Source organism: Ambystoma mexicanum, chromosome 7q (assembly GCF_040938575.1).
Source record: "Ambystoma mexicanum isolate Mex_15411 chromosome 7q, UKY_AmexF1_1, whole genome shotgun sequence".
Classification (NCBI taxonomy): Eukaryota; Metazoa; Chordata; class Amphibia; order Caudata; family Ambystomatidae; genus Ambystoma; species Ambystoma mexicanum.
In genome coordinates this window covers 1,003,809,038-1,003,829,306 of record NC_090941.1, presented here as the reverse complement: position 1 = coordinate 1,003,829,306, position 20,269 = coordinate 1,003,809,038, and the positions used below count along the sequence as shown (strand labels likewise).

Sequence of the window (20,269 nt, the reverse complement as noted above, 5' to 3'; positions counted from 1 at the left end):
CGGGGTAAACTGAAAAGAGGGCTTGATCGTTGCATTATGTGCTTGTTTTATCGGCTTTGCTGGACTTGGTCGGTTCCTGCCTCTTTAAGGTTTTTCTTAAATGGACAATTAAAGAGTTTTTTAATCCGGCGGCCTTGGAGCTCACCAGCAGCAGCATTTGCACTGGTTTGTGCTACCGAGCATTCAAACTTAATACGACATGGCGAACATGAGTGGGTTACTGTGAAAAAGTTAATTGAAAGGTAAGTGATGCTTTATACAAAGCACTCTTCTAACAGCTATGAGGTGCAGAGCAGGTGCACCAATGATTCATGGAGAAAAAGTATTGGGGCGGGGCATTGGACCATTTCTTTAAGATAGCCTAGCCTGGACACCAGATCTCCAGGGGCTCCATATAGATGTTAAATAGCATTGGATAAAGGATCAAGCACTGGGGTACCACGCAGCAAATGGCAAGGTTCTCCGGTCTGGCAGGTCCAACCTGAACAAACTGTCTGATTAAATAGAAAGGAGGTCAACCAAGTCAGGACGGACCCAACAAAACCCATATGCAAGGATAAGATGTCAATCAGAAACCCATGTGTAAATGTATCAAATTATTTTATAACAGCTGAGGCAGCAGGAGCAGCCTCCTCATTAGCAAGGTGTGACGATTCGACAGATATCGTCACCTCTCCCCAAGGGGGAGCCCGCTCCCATGAGGTCCTCATTGGGAGAGACTCCCCTTCTGGACGATCATCACATCCCAACCTTCCCTAACCTCCTCTTCCATTCCAAGTCACATCATTGAGAGTAGACCAATGTATTACTGTAGTACTTGGGATACATAAAGTACAAGAACGAAGAAGTGCACATGAAGATTACGGACTGTGCTAGTACTGGTACGAGGTGGCCCTGAGGAGGCATGAAGAATAAAGTGTCAAAAGAAACAAAGGACTTTAACAATCTGCCATGGTGCGACTGGCAACAATGTATAAGAAGAGACAAAGGACTAAAGAACTTGTCAAGCCCAGCCGGGAGAGGCAACAGATGTGGAAACCATCCAGAGCGGGAGTTTCAAATTCTGTCGGCAGACCAGGCGCACAGGAAGAAGGATGCCGACGAGCAGCTGAGGGAGACAAAGTTGTCCTGCAAGTGAAGCATAATTTCCTCCCAAAGGTGGTTTCTGAATTCCATATCACTCAGAAGATTACCCTACCATCTTTCTATCCTCCTCCTCACCCGGGGAAAGAGGAAGAGAGGTTACACAGGCTAGACCCTAGGAGGGCTTTAAGTTTTTACATCAGTAGACTAGCCAGGATAGGACAGGCAGACCAGCTGTTTGTAGGTTACGCAGGTCACAAGCTGGGGTTACCAATAACTAAGCAGACCATTTCCAGATGGATCATTCTAGCCATTCTGGAATGTTATAAACTGGCAGGGAAAAAGCCCCCTAAAAACCTTAGGGCTCATTCGACCAGAGGTATTTCAGATTCATCGGCCCTCAAAAGAGGCGTGCCGGGTAAAGACATATGTGCGGCCGCTACATGGTCGTCTGTCCATACCTTTACACGTTTTTACAATTTGGATTCCTCCTCCAGTCAAAAGACTAGGTTTGGAAGGGCTGTACTGCATTCTATTCATCAATAGAAGACAGCGTGAAGTCAGTACTCCCTCCTCCGATAATAGAATACTGCTATGGGAGCCTATCTAAGATGAGGAATACGTCGGAGGACACAATCCCTTCGAAGAACAAGTTACTTCTTACCTTGTAACGTTCTTTCGACGGGATGTTCCTCCGACATATTCCTCATCGACCCTCCCATCCATCCCTGCAGTTCTACTTTCCTTGTTGCGGCTTACACTCCTTCAGGGTGATTAGTTTAGTCCAGAAAGTATTGTTGTGGGCTACAAAATGGAACTGAGCAACGGACGCTGCGCGTGGCCTTTATAGGCAGGTCAACGTCGATACGGCGGCTGTCGAGGGACATCGACTCGGAGGACATCGACGCGCAGCGCCCTCTAGAGAGAAAACATTTTCCGAGGCCAGCAGAGCTGGAAGGAGATATCTAAGGTGAGGAATACGTCGGAGGACACAATCCCTTCGAAGGAGGGCTTCTTGGCAGAAGCTCGCCAAAAGAGCGAACAAAGGATCCCCGACCTGGGTTAGGAGTTTAGAGTAAGACACGAGAAAGAATTTATATCAAAGTTCTGGCAAATAAGACCTACCGGAGTAAAGTTCATAATAAAATAAACCGGTGGTATGTTAGAGGCTGTCAGTAAAAGTGTTAGCCTTGAACAATGGGAAAATCCCATAGGGAAATATTTGCGGTCGAATATAAAAGGTTGTAACCACTGCCACTAGCCAGAAACTTTGTAGAGGGGGACTTTAAGGTACCCTCTCGAAAATGAACATAGGGGAAAAACTATTAACCCCTTCCAGTACTTCCATATTAAGATGGGTTGTACTGGTTTAGTTCATAGAGATTGACTAGTAAAGTCAATGGGGACTTTACATGCCCTCGGAGACAGTAGTCAGTCCCAGGGTATGGAGTCTATGTTTGGGGGTCGCTACGACACCCCTGTGTCACTGCACTGAGGGTGCTGTGTAACACATGTGCATAAAGATTGTTGCTATCGGTGAGAGAAAAGATCCCATAGGCATTAAACACAAAAATAGCCTAGAACACACATAGCAAATATGCCTAAGAGTGGGAAAAAGAGTCTCACTCTTAGCAGGTAAAAAAGAAATAAACCCTTCAGATCCAGCAAAGCTGCTGGAGGACTCTATAGGTATGGGAAATGAGCCATAAGTGAGAATTCCCCCTAACACGGACCAATGTCAGAAGAAGGGAGTCATTCTCCTGGTCCCGAGAGTTGATTTGTACAAAGGATTAGTTGGAACTACAAGGCAGGGAAAGGGAGTCATTCCCTCTGGCATTCTTTTGCAAAAGAACATTTTGGGGACATCACCAGAATACCGGGAGAAGGGAGTCATTCTCCTGGAGAAGGAACTTTCTATTGGGTTATTCTTTAGTGTTAGTGTAAGGGATAGAAGTAGGTTGTGATACAGGACGGTAGAGTTTGATTTTGACAGACATTCTGACAGGTCCTTTACTATTAGCTTGAGGCAGGAAACCCTTCTTAGAAGATAGGGAAGGTTTCTTTTTACTATAAAAGTTTACCCATTAAGAGCATACCTACCCTTTCATTTTACAGGGCCACCCTCCCCGAAAGACCATTAAGAAAAGGCAGGTAATCAAAAGATTCCTCTACACAAAAAGAGGAGATTCGAGAGCAGGACTATTGGAAATATACAAAAAGGGAGTGATACCAGTAATTATGTACGGACTAGAGGTATTACCCGAATGCCACATAAGATGGCTGGATAAAGTAGAAGGCAAAGTACTGCAGTCATTACTGGGCCTACCTAATGCAGTACAAGTATAAGCACTGAGACCGGAACTTGGCCTAAACGCCCCTTAAGGTACACTGGAAAATGGCAAGATGTACATTTCTAGCAAAATGTCGTTATTGGGTCTAGCAGACGTGCAGATAAGTGTTAAACCTGGAAACTCTGCATATAGAGATTTAATGCACACAGGAGAGGGACATCTGGGTGAATTAAGTCAGTCTATACCTTGTGAGGATGAAGCAGACCGTTTTTCACTAAACTGAAGGAGAAATGGTGGGTCTGGGATCGCTCATGCATCGTTTTATCCTCGTTTTGCGATTCAACATCTTACTAGTTTGAGAATATAGTGCAGCTTGTAACAGCATCCCTAGTACAAAAAGATTATGCCACATTTGTGGAGATGGTATTGAGACGGCTAAGCATGTTCTAACGAGTTGGCAGAGATTCAGAGTTCCCCCTTGAGTCTTGGCTCGGATCACTTTTGGGCGAAAATATACTCTGCCAAGTCATTACTTATAACAGCAATGGGGTATAATATTTGCAAAATAGTATTGAAGCTGCTAATAGAAGAAGATATTAGCTAGACGCCTGAACGTTTATACTCACTAGTGTTCATTAAAGACCAGGAGATTGAATATTAAAATGTGCAATTTATAGGATTTGCTTCATAGGATAAATGTTTTATATAAGTAAACGTCTTTTTACAATGGTTCTGCTGTTGGAACATTGTAATTGTTCTTCTCCTTTATGAGATAGTGATTTGCCATGTAATATAAAATGCATATGAATGTGTTGGTCAAGGCTTACAAGGTTTAGCCATAAAGCACTTAAATAAAAAAAATAAAAAATGTTTATAGCAACCATCATGCCACCCTCACGTCAGGTTCCTTCTTCGACACCCTTACACAAGTTACACCTTTATAAAGAACATTCGCCTGTAGCTTATCAAACCAAAAGATGGAAAAGGCAATTAAACAAGGAAAGGGATCAACAAGGTCCCTTTGATTATTCGTTGACCGTTACAGCAATATTCATGTAAAGCATGAGCTTGTTTACACCAGGATTCTGTCCATCTGTGAGAGGGGTGCCTGGCGGCAATGTCTGCCGGATGTAGGAAGAAGCGTAGGAGATGTGGCCCATGGCGTTCACAGCGACACATGGTGTCTGCAGTGGTGGTTTGGAACTGGGTCTTTTTCTATTCATGTTTGTTTATCCTTTACATGCCTTTCTTTCTGTGATGGCTGGGAGGTTTTCAAAGGGGTGTCATGGTTAGTGAGTACTTGAAACCTGCCGGATGATTTTGTAGCAGTATGAAAGAAACCTTGGGAATAAGAAAGTCACTCGCAACCCTTACTGTGCCTTCTCTTCTTGATTGCCATACTGTTGGGCTTCACTTCTTGTGTGCATCAAAGCAACACAAAGATACACCAGATGAATGTTCATGAACTGCTGCTTTTTGTGGCTGGTGCTTTTCTCCCTAATTAGGGATCTCACCCTGGGGTCACTGTACAGGCCACAGTGTTCACTCCAGAGGAGGCACAATGGCATCAGAGAAGGGTGTCCCATTGCTACTCCGCAGAAACCTCGAGGAGTGGGTGAACCACTTCATCCTGACAGGGCTTTCCTGCACAAATTCAAAACCTATACGTTACTTGGGAGTAGAAATTAAATGTTATGTAAATACAGAGAACAGGCCCTTTAGGGCCCATTGCTTGAAATGTGCATTGTACACAAATGTGGGTGGAGGATTGGCGACCTAATGACATCAGCCGACCTCTAACCATATGTATGCGGGGAGCCAATACATATACGTATGAGGGTGCCTGCTCTCCTTCCGTAAAACCTTCAAGGTCCCATTTTTGGCTTGGGCTATTAGGTGTCGAAACTATTGCATTGGAGTACAGATAGGGAGGAATGATCTATGTGGCGGGACAGTCTGTAGGTGTTGTTTGGTTGGTTATGTGCCCGCCCATGGTGATTCCCACCCATTCCTGCCTCTGCCCGCCCAAAACACCTCCTCATGGGAACTCTGAGCTTGCTTTAATCAAGCCTAAGCATCATACTTTGCACTCAAAGTGCCTGCCAATGTTTTTTCAAAGCAGTCGGCTGAGAGTTAATGACTTAATGGAGTTGTAGACCCGCACATAGTGTAATAAAAATGCCAGACCTGCCTTCAGCCACTCTATTTATAAGCACTCTGCATGTCCTTCACTGAAGTCCTGTTTAAAATAAGCATTGGCAAAGCTAACATTTCTGGGTTGGGCATACGTTTTAAGCGTTTGCCAGGCACTGCTATTAGATGCTTAGTTACTCGCACAGATTTTCCCCTGCTAGCAACAATGAGTAGTTAATACCACTACGGCGGTGCCTCACAAGTGCCTTTCCCATGCCTACACAAAAGCCCAAACCGTTGACATTCCCAAAGCTTCTTTAACAGGGCAACTATTAGTGACAACCACCATTGTTCTTTTTGTTTTTTTTTTAACATGCATCATAATAGCACACATGTTTAGCATGTGAATTTGCAAACCAGTACAGGAAATTTCAAAAGCATACTAATAACTCATGGTTATTTTTTACGGCATAGTTGTACATGACAAATACCAGCACAGATTCCCCTTCTTCTGGATTTGGACATTTTACAGTAGAAAAATGTGGATCGGGATGCATTTGTTCAGGGACAGGAATAGGTGGTTGAAATCCAAAAGTCTTAAACGCAGATTGCACATAGTCATGGCCGACTCCATGGAATGATGAATGGACGAATTTTAAAGATGTCTTTGCGTTCAGTTCCCTGAAAAAAAGAGGGCAGCATTTGGTCAAACTACTACCATAAGAATGGCAGGCATCAGTGTGACATAGGTTTTCTTCTACTTTAAAGCAAATAATCTTAGACAATATTGGCAAACCATCTTAGACAATATTTTATAGAGCATAAAATTTAGCCACCACTTGACTTGTGGTCATGGGTTGCACCACAGGTGGCCGCTAAGTTAAGGTGGCTTTACTGAATTTCAGGGGTTTTGTTGCATCAAGTTCTCACCTTAACGTTCCTGCAACTAAAGGTTTTTCCTTGAATTTCAAGGGTTTTGTTATTCCATAGATTTATTTCGCACCACTGACTGGCAATGGCCTTTGGCCATGCCCACTGTATATTTTATAACACTACCAGACCACTAGCCATGGCCTTTGGCCATTGCCAGTGGGCACAGCCACTATTTTAAAAACTTGCAATCCATTGCTCAAAAACGTTCATTAATCACAGACTGATTTTGACCTATTTTGACAGTGGCATTATGTATACAAGAGGGCAGGCTTTGAGAACACACAATATTTTTAGGCAATGCACATTGAGATAAAATGATTTTCCAAGGATCACACACTTTGGTTAAGCCACGTGCTACAAGCCCCTTCTTTTATGGCCGGTCTCTTGATGACTGTTGTGATACATCACACAACCCCAACTAACCGGATTTAAGCAGCATGGAAAAGGGGAAAAAATGACCGACTGCAAGAATAACATGCCCAGGTACTTTTGCCCCCATATCAAAAAACAAAAGCTTGCACCCATAAATAGACGCACAGTAAGTGAACACATATTTTAAAGTGAAATATACAAATGTATTTCAATTGACGTTCCCCTCAGAAGAATGAACACCCAGAAAATAACGAGAGAGGGAATGTTCCAATAAATATGCTGGCAAAGTATAAAAAGGTGCTCACCTTTTAAACCCAGCAATCTGTAGTGAACTATTCCATGGAAAACAAAATCCCAATACGAAACAAGTGCTTGCGGTCTTGTGGGTAAGTGTCTGCACTGGGAACATGACAACCTGAGTAAAATGCCGGTAGCCAAATACTTGAGCAAGCTTGCCAACCTAAAAAAAAAACCAAGGGGTTGCGTCCACCCTCTGAAAAAAGTTACACCGTCCACCTACATGTGTCCTTTACTTGTGCCCTTTGTGCCCTGAAAAGCAGCCACAATCAGGGGAAAATAACTGCACCAGTGTCCAGGATTGAAAACTCTCTTGCCACATCCTGGGCAAATACTCATGACTTACTTGCCCTCATCGTTTCCCCTCCTCACCCCCAATGTCTGGCTTTCAACAATACTCTTATGTATTAAGATTACTTAAAAAGAACACAACAGTGTCACTCAAATATATACATCTTTATAGAACTGTGTTAGGCAAACAGTGCACAATTGTGGCATTATTCCCCCCATCTTGACTGGGAGACTACAAATACCAGAATGCAATTCAGCAAAAGGCAAAAAACGGTCTCTCAGTGTAATACTTTTAAGGCCTGACGGTAGCACAGTTTAAAAAAAAAATAAGGATTCTGTGTGTTTTCTTAGTGTGCTACGCAGTATTTAAAACTAAGAAACCACACAGCATGCTAGACTGTGGACTGTCTCCTATTTGTGCAGTAACCAGGATGGACTGTGCTTAGCTTCAAAGCTAGGAAGGGTTGGCCCCCTCAGGCAACCTTGCTCTAAGTGGTCTTGTAACTTGTGCTCATTTATTAGGCAACATGGTCGGAGGGGGGCCAGCCCTTTGCTTGGAAATGCCGTCTATTCGCAGCTATTTTGTCGGATAGCCAAGGTTACAGAAAAGCTTTGTGTTGCAAACTCAGTCCCTAGACCCCTCTAACTCACAAATTTCACTTGGCATTCTCTTGCCTCCCTCTACCCAACCTCCCCCCTCACCTCTAGCCTGATGGCATGTGCATGTTTTTTTACCTCCAAAAGCTTTTTTTCTGAGTTTCATTTTCCAATACCGTCGGCTGTGGTATAACTGCAGCCATCTCTCGGATTGAGAGAGAAAAAAACAAACCGGAAGCTGTTTCATTTATAAACACCTGGTTTCTTGCCAATTTACCCATGATATAGCCATCTATTTTGGAGAAGGGGGCACTCCCCTTTCCAACAAATGATATAAAAACTAATGGGCGGAATAACCCCAAAAAAGGGACATAAGCCAACGCTTCATGGCCAAGTTATTTTCCATCTGGTCCACACCCATCCAGCAGTTTTGGCTGTGCGGTCTGGCAAAAACTGACTGTGTCTATTTGAAAATGAACGGGACAATGCTGCAACTTCTTTTCTTTTTGTTTTCGTATTAACTTATCGATTCGGGGGGGATGTAAACTTAATATATTCATGGAACACGCAAGGTCACTCCCATTTATTTAGCGATGAGGGACTTTTATCACAACTTCACACATTCATGATTTTAGCACTACAGGAAACTTGGCTGACCGATACTGTACATTTGGACGGTCGTAGTACTGTCCTAAAAGTGTCTACAAAAGGACTAATAGGAAGACCCAAGGGAGGCCTATTGCTCTCAGTTAGATCACCTTGGTCAACTGTTATACTAAATGAATCGACAAATCCAGTCCTAGTAGCCAAAATCTTCTATTTAACTTAGATAATCATATGTCTTAATATTTACGACCCTCCAATCTATAAAGAAACGAAAGCCAATGTAAACTGTGTTGCTATATGTTGGGGAGAATTCTCCAGAATGGCTAATTTCCCTTACCTACTGAGTCCCTCAGCAGCTTTGCTGGATTTCTAGGATTTTTTTTAGTCACCTGGTAAGAGTGTGAGCCTTTTTTCCCACTCTTACATGTGTTTGGCTATGTGTGTCTAACATTTTTGTGTTCATAAACTGTGGAGCTTCACCTACTCCATGGGCATCATCTTTTTACTTTGTGTGACACAGCATCTTTAGTGCAGTGACACAGAGTTGTCTTTTTAGACTTCCCATTTTCTGGGACCGACTACTGTCTCCCAGAACATGTAAAGTTGCCATTGACTTTATTAGTCTTTTTAAATCCACAGACCCACTACAAACTATATTACATAGAGTTCTGGAAAGGGTTAATAGTTATCCCTTTTTGTCCGTTTCTCATGGAACATTATTTTGTTCCCTTTTCATTAAGATTTGGCTGGTGGCAGTGGTAAAAACTACCCAATGTTTTCTACCGCGGTTATTTTAAATAGCCTTGGTATTGTTTTAGGCTATCTTAGTAGCCTCGAACTTAAACCCGCTGGACCACATTTACTTTTGTACCGTTCCAGTCATGTTTATTCGCCATTTCTTTTTGTAAAAGTCTCTCTCATGTTTTACTCTGAGCGCCAAACCAAGTTTGGTTCCTTTGTTCGCGGTCCTTTGGTGGACTTCTGCGCAGAAGCCCTCCTTAGGCGCCTGAATGTCTGAGGGGGACAGGATGTGAGGGAGGGGTTTGAGACTCTCTGCACAGGGTCTCCTTGGAGACCCATGTCGCACTCTGGTGTGATTGGTGAGGTGACTGTCCCGCCGTGACAGCCACCCTGCTGTGTGATGACAGCCAGGCTGTGTGAATGGGGGAAAACTGCATGAAAAGCAGGTCTCTGAAACTGAGAATGCAGAGTCGCCACTGGATCGAGAGAACCAAAGAGAAGCTGACAGAAGAGGACCTCTACCACGACTGAACCTCCCGGTGAAGCCCTGCTGTCGGTCTGAATCTTCAAACTTCAACGACAGGGAAGATCTGCAAGGAATCTTCTCCCCTTGAGCTGGTGGGACCAACCAGTTCGCCAAACTGCAAGCCAGCCCCCCTCCCCTCTCCTCTGGTCGAATTTGCTGTGCACAGCTACAGTGAACCGGATAGCCAGAAGGACCGGACCCTGCTTGGGTTTTAAGGAGCGCACCTTTTATCCGTTGCTTTGCTCTGCTGCTGGTTTCTTCCCTGGGCAGTGCAGGACCCTCTTGTCTTCCTACTTTGTGTCAGTCTGACAGTCGTTTCAGGAACCGTGAGCCTGCAGGACCAGCCAGGAACGTCCGCCTCAGCTACAGCCTTCTTCTCCATTTAAAGTACTGTTCAAATCTGGTCATTCGTTCCGTCCGACCGGGGTAAAAGTGCTTGAAATCTTTTGCCAATCCGAGGGCTTGTCCTTCTCTATTCTTTAAATAACTTTTCGTCCGACCAACTTCGTTCTGCACTCTTGGCAAAGACTTAACCGCAAACTACTCTGAACTGTGTGGTCCTCTGCAAAGACTTTGGTCCATTGACTTTGGCCCAGGCCTCTTCATTTGATTTCCTCACTGTAGTTACTTTTTCTAGATTGCCCTGCTTACTTACTTGTTGGTGCTGCTCAACTTTGGTCTAACCTTGTCTTTCCCTCCCTTTTAAATTACTGGAGTACCATTTTGCTCACACGTCATTATGAGCTTAACTTGTCCAGAATCTAATGGGTGCAGTGTAGTGTTTTAAGATTGTGATTTTTCAAATGGTTGATAATGGTGATATGTTTTATAACTGATGTGTAAATAAGGAACAAGTTACTTACCTGTAACTGTTGTTCTCCAGCATGGCCTGGCATGGATTCACATGCTCATGAATATTCCCCGTCGTCAGGCTGGGAATCCTCTGTAAAGAAAAAATCAGTATCAGTTTCGGATCTGTCTTTCGTAGTAGTAACCAATCACTGATCTCTGTGTCATACTGACCACAGCCAATGACTGCCCTCTACCTAAGCCCCGCCTCTGGCAGCCATCTTCAGATTTGGTAGCACGTGAAGTGGCAGTATGACCAAGTGAAGAGCCGCAGAGGGGTAGGCGGGAGGGTTCGCATGTGAATCCATGCCAGACCCATGCTGGAGAACAACAGTTACAGGTAAGTAACTTGTTCCTTCTCCAGCATGGGGTCTGGCATGGATTCACATGCTCATGAATACAAGAATAGATAGCAGTACACACATGCACAACCACGGGGGGTGGCAAAAGGCTCAACATTAAGCAATACAAAAAACTCAACATTAAGCATCTCTTACCTCCTCACCAGGCTCACCTTAAGCGAACAGGTTGCGCAGCACTGCTTGGCCGACCCTGGACTCCTCCCTGGAATCCCGATCGACGCAGTAGAATCTCGTGAAGGTGTGCGTCGACCTCCATGTAGCAGCCCTGCAGATGTCCAGCAGGGGCACACCAGATAAGAACGCCGTAGTAGCAGCGATCGCTCTGGTCGAATGGGCTCTTGGAGGGCCTGGCAGCGGTCGGTTAGCCAACCAGTGACAGTGCAAGATGCAGCCGGAGAGCCATCTGGAAATAGAAGACTTTGAGAGAGCCTTCCCTTGATTCACAGGTCCAAAGTTCATGAACAGCTGTGATGTCCTCCGGAAACTCTTTGTGCGGTCCACGTAGAACTTCAGCGCTCTAGCCACATCCAGCGAGTGCAAATTCCTCTCGGCCAGCAACGAAGGAGACGGGAAGAAAACAGGTAACACCAAGGGCTCGTTAAGATGGAAGTCCGACGGCACCTTGGCCATAAAGGAGGGGTGCATCCTAAGCACCACTCTCGAGGCATGGAAAGTCAAGTACGGTGCTTTGCAGGATAGGGTCTGGATCTCTCCCACTCGTCGTGCGGAGGTAATGGCCACCAGGAACGCAGTCTTCCACGACACAAACTTCATAGGTGCGGAGTGCATCAGCTCGAATGGGGGCCCCATGAGCCTGGTCAGCACCATGTTAAGTTCCCACGCCGGGGCCGGGGCCTTCACCGGCGGGAACGACCGGAACAGTCCTTTCATAAACTCTTTTACCAGTCGATGGGACCACAGGGACGTCCGTCCTGTGGTTCTGGTATATCTGGAGATCGCCGCCAGATGAATCTTAATGGAGGCATGGGCTAGCCCAGCCTTTGCCAGCGATAGCAGGTATGGCAGCACTTGAGGGGCCGTAATCCGTAGGGGGTTGATCTTCTGTGCTCGGCACCAGATAGAGAACCTCTTCCACTTATGACCGTAGCATTTGAGAGTCGAGGACGCCCTGGCCTTTGCAAGAACCTCTCTGCAATCGGCCGGTATATCGTAGCCTCCAAACTCTAGCGCTGCAGGAGCCAGGCCTGCAGGTTCAGCGACGCCGGGTCGTGGTGGAAGATGGCGCCTCCTTCTCTGGAGAGAAGGTCCGCGTCCGCCGACAGCTTGATGGGAGGGGACGTTGACAAGTCCAGAAGGTCCGGGAACCAGATCTGCCTCGGCCACGCCGGTGCGACGAGGATCATCCTGCACCGGGACCTCTTGAGCTGGCTGATGAGTCGAAGCAGCAACTGAGGGAACGCATACAGGTATAGGCCGTCCCAGGGGAACGAGAAGCATCGCCCATGCTTCTCGGCTGGGGAAACCTGCTGGCGAACCTCTTGCACTTCGAGCTCGTCGCTGTTGCAAACAGGTCGATTTGGGGTTTGCCCCATCGTCGGAAGAGTAGATCCACCTGATCCTGGCGCAGGTCCCACTCGTGACACGCGCGCAGCTCCCTGCTGAGCGAGTCGGCGATGGTGTTGCTTTCTCCTGCCAGGTGGAAGGGAACCAGGAACATCCCCCGGGCGACCGCCCAGTGCCACAGATCCTGTGCCTCCTTGGATAGGGCTGGGGATCTGGTGCCTCCCTGCTTCCGTATGTAAAACATTGTCGTGGTGTTGTCCGTGAAGAACCGCACCACCTTGCCCTTGAGCGATGGGAGGAACGATTTGAGAGCCCAGAACACGGCTCGGAGTTCCAGGACGTTGATGTGCAGGAGCCTCTCCTCCGGGAGCCAGAGGCCTCTTGCGTGGAGATCTCCGGTGTGGGCGCCCGAACCTTCCAGGGAGGCGTCCGTCGTCGAGGTGCGCTCGAACGCCCCACCACTGAATCGCCCGCCGGAACACCTCGTTGATGGGGAATCCTGTCTTTGAAGGTGCCCGTCGCCTGCATCCAACGGGCGTCGAGAAATTCTTGAAGAGGGCGCATCCGTAGTCTGCAGAGGCGCACCAGGTAGATGCAAGAGGACATCATCCCCAGGAGGGACTTGATGGACCTCACCCTGGCCACCTCCGTGGCAAGCAGGCGCTGCACTTTGTCTAGAATGGTTTTCGTCTGTACTTCCGACGGGGCCGCCAGGCGCCTCACTGTATCGAGCTTCGCTCCCAGAAACAGGGCCACCTGCGACGGCACCAGGTGGGACTTTGAGTAGTTTATGGCGAATCCCAGGTCTGTGAGTAGCTGGATGGTCCTCGCAGTGTGTTCGACGGCGAGTTCCCTCGTCCTTGAGCGGATGAGCCAGTCGTCCAGGTAGGGGTAGATGTGAATCCCCTGCAGGCGCAGCCGCGCCGCCACTGGTGCTAGGCACTTGGTAAAGACCCTGGGGGCCAACTTCAATCCGTACGGCAGTGCTCTGAATTGGTAGTTGTGTCCCTGGACGACGAACCTGAGGACTTTCGGTGACTTTTGAGGATGGGAACGTGGAAGTATGCATCCTCCAGGTCCAACAACGACAGAAAGTCGCCTTCCTCCAGCTGTCCCAGTACGTGCTGGAGGGTGACCATCCTGAACCTTTGTGATCTGATGCATTTGTTCAAACGACGAAGGTCCAGGATGGGGCGCCAGCCGCCTGTCTTCTTCCCGACGAGGAAGTACCTTGAGTATACCCCGGAGCCTCTTGGGGACAAGCTCCATGGCGCCTTTCCTGAGCATCGCCCGTACTTCCAACAGCAGTTGCGGGATGTGATTTTCCTTCCTGGCCACAGGTGGAACGTGAGGGCACTTCTTCAGGAATTCGATAGTGTGTCCTCTTGCCAGGGTATCCAGCACCCAACGGTCGGTGGAGATGGACTTCCACATGCCGACGAAGTTCGTCAGCCGGCCTCCCACCGGGGTGCTTCGGTGGGGGCCCGAGACCACGGCCGGTTCAGTCCTGCTTGGAGGTGGTGGCCTTGCCGCCCTGGCCACCCTGCCGACGAGGGCGAGGCGCACCCTGCTTGCCGCGACCCCTGTAAGCCTCCTGAGACGAGGAGCGTGCCGCCTGGCAGTATGACGACGAGCCACCGCTGGATCCCTTGGAGGCACCCTGTCTGCCTCCAGAGCTCCGAAAGGGCCATCGTTGCTGAAGGGCTCCTAGGGCGCGGGCCGTCTCCGTGTCCATTTTTATGGCTTGGAGGGATTCGTCCACCGCCTTCCCGAACAAGTTGCTGCCGTCGAACGGCATGTCCAACACCCTGGTCTGGACGTCCTGACGGAAGTCGGTCGCCCGGCGCCAACCCCGTCGTCGTAGGCAAACGCCGTTGCCCAGCTGGCGGAACCCGGTATCGGCAATATCGGTTGCCACCGTTATGGCGTGGTCCGACGCCACCTCTCCCTCTTGCAGCCAGCTTTAACCAGAGCTCCCTGTCGTAACGGGCCACGATCGCCAGGGCGATGGCCGCTTTGATCGTCGTCGCCGCCGACGAAATGACCCGCCGCCCCATGTGGTCCAACTTCTTTCCCTCGTCGTCCGGCGGGGAATTCGACGTTGAGGCTCCTGACCCCGCCGCTTTCTTCTTCGCCGCCGCCGAGACGACCGAGTCTGGCGTTGGCTGGGCCCTGAGGCACAGGGGGGCGGTTTCGGGGACCCGGTACTTCTTCTCATACTGGTCCCTTTTGGCTGATGCCGTGGAGGGGTTCTTGAGAACCGACAGGCCCTCCTCCTAGATGTCATCGATTAGGGGCACCGCGATGACCGTCTTCCTCTTGGCCTCCCGGCGCTGATAGAGGAAACCTTCCTTTCTCTGCTCCTCCGGGCAGAGCTGGAACAATTCGGACGCCCTGGCGATCATGGCGTGGAATGAGCCAATCTCGTCGGGCGGCGAGGCCCATGCAACGGGAGACCTGTTCCGTAGTCGTCGTCGCCGCCCCCCTCAGAACCCGTCGTCGAGCCCAACGCACCGTCATCTCCCGACTCGTGGGAGGATGAGGAGGGAACTGTAGGCCTTACGGGGGCGAGAGGAGGAGAGGGTTGGGTCCTCCGTCGTTTGTTCCAAGGACTTCCCAACGGGCCAGGTTGCGGGTCCTCCGGCCTGGGCCGTGGGAATCTCGTCCTTATCTCAGAGCATAAGGACTGGATGGCAGACAAAATGGCCGCCGAGCCATCCTGAGGCCTAGGATCCGGCTGTGCCGGAAGGGAAGGCCGCTCTTCCTCACCATCGTCGTCTTCCTCGGTTATATCCTGAGGATCTTCCTGACGGGATCGAACCTTCTCGAATAGGACTTCGAGGTTCCTCACGGCCTCGGTCAGTTCCTCCTCCGAGGCTGACTCCGAGCTCGAGGAGGGCACCGTGCCCCCCCTCGCTTCTTCCATCATGGCGGCCACGACGATGGGCTGAAAAGAGGATTCCCTCCTTGGCGGCAGGGAAACTCTAGTCCCGGAGGCGGTCTCCGCTGGCGGTGTCTCTGCCGGCACGGCCAGAGTCGCCGCGATAGCCTTGATAGAGGCCTTCGCCTGCTGGTTAGGGGCCTTAGCCACCTTAGGTGCGTCCCGGGCCCTCTCCTTCGGGGGAGGGGCGACGCCTCGCTCCCCCTCTTCCGAGATCGGACAGGGCTTCTCCTGAAGCTTACCCGGGGTCTCGGACTTCCTCTTCCCCGAACCGGAGCGTTGGCTCGTGGTTGACAGTGCCGGGGAAGGTGCGCCCTGTCTGGCGACCGAAGAGCCCGACCTTTCGGCGCTCCCGGAGCCAGTGGACTCGCGGCGCTTGGCCTGGTGTTGGGCCCCCCTCGCCGGGGCGCCCGCACAGGACTTAGAAGCCCGCTCGGACCCTTTCTTCTCTTCTCACCCGTCGAGCCCTTCTCTAACCAGCTTGCGAGACGGGATCGACGGTCCCTCATGGTCCGCTCCGACAAGTTCTTGCAGAACTGGCAGTCCTTCTCTACACGAGTCTTGTCCCCATGAAGACAGTAGAGGCATTGCGAATGTTCGTCTTCCTTAAACACATTCTGCAGCCCACATCCAGGGCAGCTACGAAACAGCTTGGGACCGGGTGACAAACTCGCATCCTGGGCCATCTCGAAGTAGGCGGCAAATCTTCTGGAATCCTCCAAGAAGTTGATTCGACAAACTCTTCACCCTTGAGGGGCGTAGGAAAATCCTGCAACGGGTAGCCGTTAACGGGAGTAGAAACGGTGGAGCTTGAGGCTCGATTAACCGAAAAAATGTGAAAATTCACCTGAAAAAGCACGAAACACGCAGTAAAAGCTCGAGAGCTAAGCACGAGGACTCCCAACACTTGAACGCGCGGTAAAAATCTGAAGATGGCTGCCAGAGGCGGGGCTTAGGTAGAGGGCAGTCATTGGCTGTGGTCAGTATGACGCAGAGATCAGTGATTGGTTACTACTACGAAAGACAGATCAGAAACGAAACTGATACTGATTTTTTCTTTACCGAGGATTCCCAGCCTGACGACGGGGAATATTCATGAGCATGTGAATCCATGCCAGACCCCATGCTGGAGAAATGTATATTCTTTTACTCAGAAACCTTGAGTCAGTGTCTGTTTGAACCACAGTAATTGCTGGTTCTTTGTGTAACTATTGATACTGCTCACTTTACTCTTGAGATAAGTCTGGCTGCACAGCCATCGCTACCACTTTACTGTGTAGTACAGGCCTGTACCAAAGGTGAATTTGTACTGTCACTTGTAGTCTTAATTGTGTGTCGTGTTCCCAAAGGGTACTGCATATGATTCTGCCTAACACTATAGTGCTCCGGAAATATTCCCATTGATATCCAATAAGGATGGTCGGGGACTTTAATACAAAAATTGGTGTCACTGCTCTTGATCTAGGTGGGGGTAGATTGCCCACCTCAGCACCCATTGCAGAAAAATAATCCATCGGCAAGGGCGACCTCAGGCAAAGTTGATTGATGAATTTGGATTGACTAGGTTAAATGGTAATTGCCCTGGCGATGCAGTAATGGGATATACAAGGACCGATGGAAGCAGAGCAACAACGATAGACTATGTGATCACTAACAGCAATGGGATATGTCTCACAGTTGACATGGCTATCGTTCATCGACATGAGAGTGACCATTTTCCACTTTGTGTACTGCTTGAACCATTGACCACTCAACTCCATGCCAGTGAACTAGAAGTCTGGTCAAATATCATTGAATGTAGCCCAAAATCGAATTAAATGGAATGGTGAAAGTCTTACATTGGTAAACTCTCTGGTGATGAAAACCATCCCGAAATGTATTAGAAACTCTAGTGTAAGTAATTCCACAGCATCTATCGACATAATAACCAGGTTTTCTGCAATTGATGGCTGTCATTGGCACGAAAAACAGTTCCATTAGGGACTACAAAACTTTCTTGGAACAGACTAATAAGCCCATATCTTGCCGTCTGCATTATGATAGAACCATTAGTGAAGGGAAAAACATTTACGTAAAGCTATAAAGTCAGGTATAGAACTTCTCAGAGTAAGTGGTAATTCTACGCTTGTGGCAAAATGTACCCGGTTATGGAAAAATATCTACCGAAAATGGCTGAGGAGCAATAAAATAAATTCTGAAACATTACGATGGAAAACAATTGCAACACTTGCTGCACAAGGTAATAATACAGCTATTTGGGCAGCAATCAATAGAGCAAAAAAGACATCTTGTGATTAATTGGGTTTCTGAATGCAGGTGGACAGAACATGTGAAAACTACGTTCGGCTCCTCTATGATACCTGACCCATCATATCCTCTCCCGAATGTGATATGGAGCTGCAAAGCTACTACATTAGATATTGTGTTGATAATTGAAAATGTTAACAACTTGCGTGCGGCTAGGCCGGATGGGGTGTGCAATGCTTTACTGAAATTTGCTCCAGACCTTTGGGCACATGCACTGCACTTTATATATCAATACAGTCTATTCATAGAAAAAGGGCATACCAGAAAGTTGGCATATGAGCCATATCTTGGCCGTATATAAAAAAAAGGGGCATGGGATAAACCCGTGAACTATCGAATGTTAGCAATGTCAGACATTTCATCAAATATATTTGACCGAATATTGCTGGTAGAGCTTAAGATCTGGATAAAGGAAAACAAAATATTGCCCAGCAATCAAATAGATTTTAGGCCAAAAGCTAACATGATTCCCTCTCTTTCCTTCCCTCTGATTTACAGTGTTCCTCAAGGCTCTGTACTTGGCCCTTTCCTCTTCTCTCTATACCTCCCTCATTGCCCCTTTCATCTCCTCCTTTGGCATCTCCCATCATTTCTATGCGGATGACACCCAACTCTTTCTCTCTTTCTCCTCCTTCACACCTGACCTCCACCTTAAACTCTCCTATTGTCTCACAGCCATCAAGAACTGTATGTCCTCACGCTTTCTCTCACTTAACACGGATAAAACTGAAGTCCTTTTCTTCCCTGCTAACTCTCTTCCCCCTCCTTCTCCTCCCCCGTTCATCCACTTTCCTCCTTCCAATCTCCCTATCTCCACTCATGCTCGCAACCTAGGTGTTCTTTTTGACTCTTCTCTCACCTTCTTGCAACACATTTCGCTCACCTCCCGCTCCTGCAGATACCACCTTTACAATATTCGCAAAATCCGTCCCTCCCTCACATTCCATGCTACCAAGCTCCTAATCTCCTCACTCATCTTTTCCCGCCTCTTCTACTGCTCCTCTATAATTTTCGGTCTCCCTCATCTCAGCTTGCCCCTCTTAAATCTATATACCACTCTGCCATTCGAACTCTGTCTCCTTACCTCTCGCGACTCCATTTCCTCTTTGCTCTCTCGACTAGGCTGGCTACCTTTCCACCTACAACTAAAATTCCACTTTCTCTGCCTTGTTTTCAAATCCCTTCACGGTCTTGCCCCCCCTTATCTCTCCTCCCTTCTCTCCTTCTACTCCCCCTCTCGCTCCCTTCGGTCTGCTGACCACTTCCTGCTCTCTGTACCTCCTTCCCCTTGCGCTTCCTCCCAGTTCCGCTCTTTCCAACTTCTTGCTCCTCTGCATTGGAACTCTCTCCCCTCTCAATCCGCTCTTCCACTACCCTCATCTCATTTCGCACTTCCCTTAAATCCTTCCTCCTCCATTCCCCACCTTGAAGCCCCCCCGCCCTCTCTACTCCCCCCGTCTTTCCCCTCTTCTAATCCCTCCCCTCCCTTTCCACCTTCCCCTTTTCTATTTTACACACTCTCTCCCTTCCTTCTACTCTCACTCAATCCTTCCCTGCCCCTCCCTTCACTCCCCTGTTCGCACTCCACTTCTCCACCCTCTTAGTAAATTGCTCTTTGCACTGTTTTGTTGTTAAATGATTCAAGTTGCCACTATGCTCACACTGTTATTTGTTATTACTCTGTATTTTGTTGTTCCATTGTACAGCGCCTTGGTGTAAAGCGCTTTATAAATAAATAAATAAATCAATGATACACAATATATTATTGCTGACCTCAGCTATTGAATACACTTGGAAGCAGCAGCATTGCAACTTATATGCCACTTTTGATTCAGTCCTAAGAAACAAACTTTGGCAAAAACTGAGTGGAAGATTCCTTCAGGATTGTTAAAAATGCTGATTCTTCTATATAGTGACACTAATGTACGAATTAGGTTGGATGGGTCCGCATCTATGCCTACTTGTAGGGGGGTTAAACAGGGCTGCACAGTGGCAGCGACCACGTTTAACCTTTACCTTGCAGATATGTATCTCATTTGAGTGTGTTAACATGTCCTGTCAAAGTTGGTACTGCATTTGTAAGCTGCCTTTCATATGCAGATGATCTGTTAATCGATTATACTGTGAAGGGCTTACAACATTTGTTGAATGCACTAATAGACTATGCAACACTCAATGGTCTGAACATAAATATAGAAAAGAGTAAAGTCATGGATTTTAATGTTCAGAAAGCACAGAAACAGTACGTATGGGAAATTGACATGGTTAAACTTGAACAGGTCAAAGAATACAAATATTTGGGAGTGGTGATTGATGAAAGACTAAAATGGGATGTGTATTGGCAAGCTACGAAGACTAAGTCTGTTAATGCAATAAGTGCATTTATTGGGTGGAACATCGGTTTTTCCACACATGC

At 47.9% G+C, this 20,269-nt stretch overlaps 1 protein-coding gene across 1 annotated transcript in view; it reads right to left on the bottom strand.

Moving 5' to 3' along the window:
- The window catches only part of PGM2L1 (phosphoglucomutase 2 like 1), a 1,482,539-nt gene that overhangs the window by 659,084 nt on the left and 803,186 nt on the right, over positions 1–20,269 (bottom strand). The window contains exon 7 of the mRNA XM_069640198.1: positions 5,999–6,188. Coding sequence (XP_069496299.1) covers positions 5,999–6,188 — 190 coding nt within the window. The remainder of the gene's footprint in view (positions 1–5,998; positions 6,189–20,269) is intronic.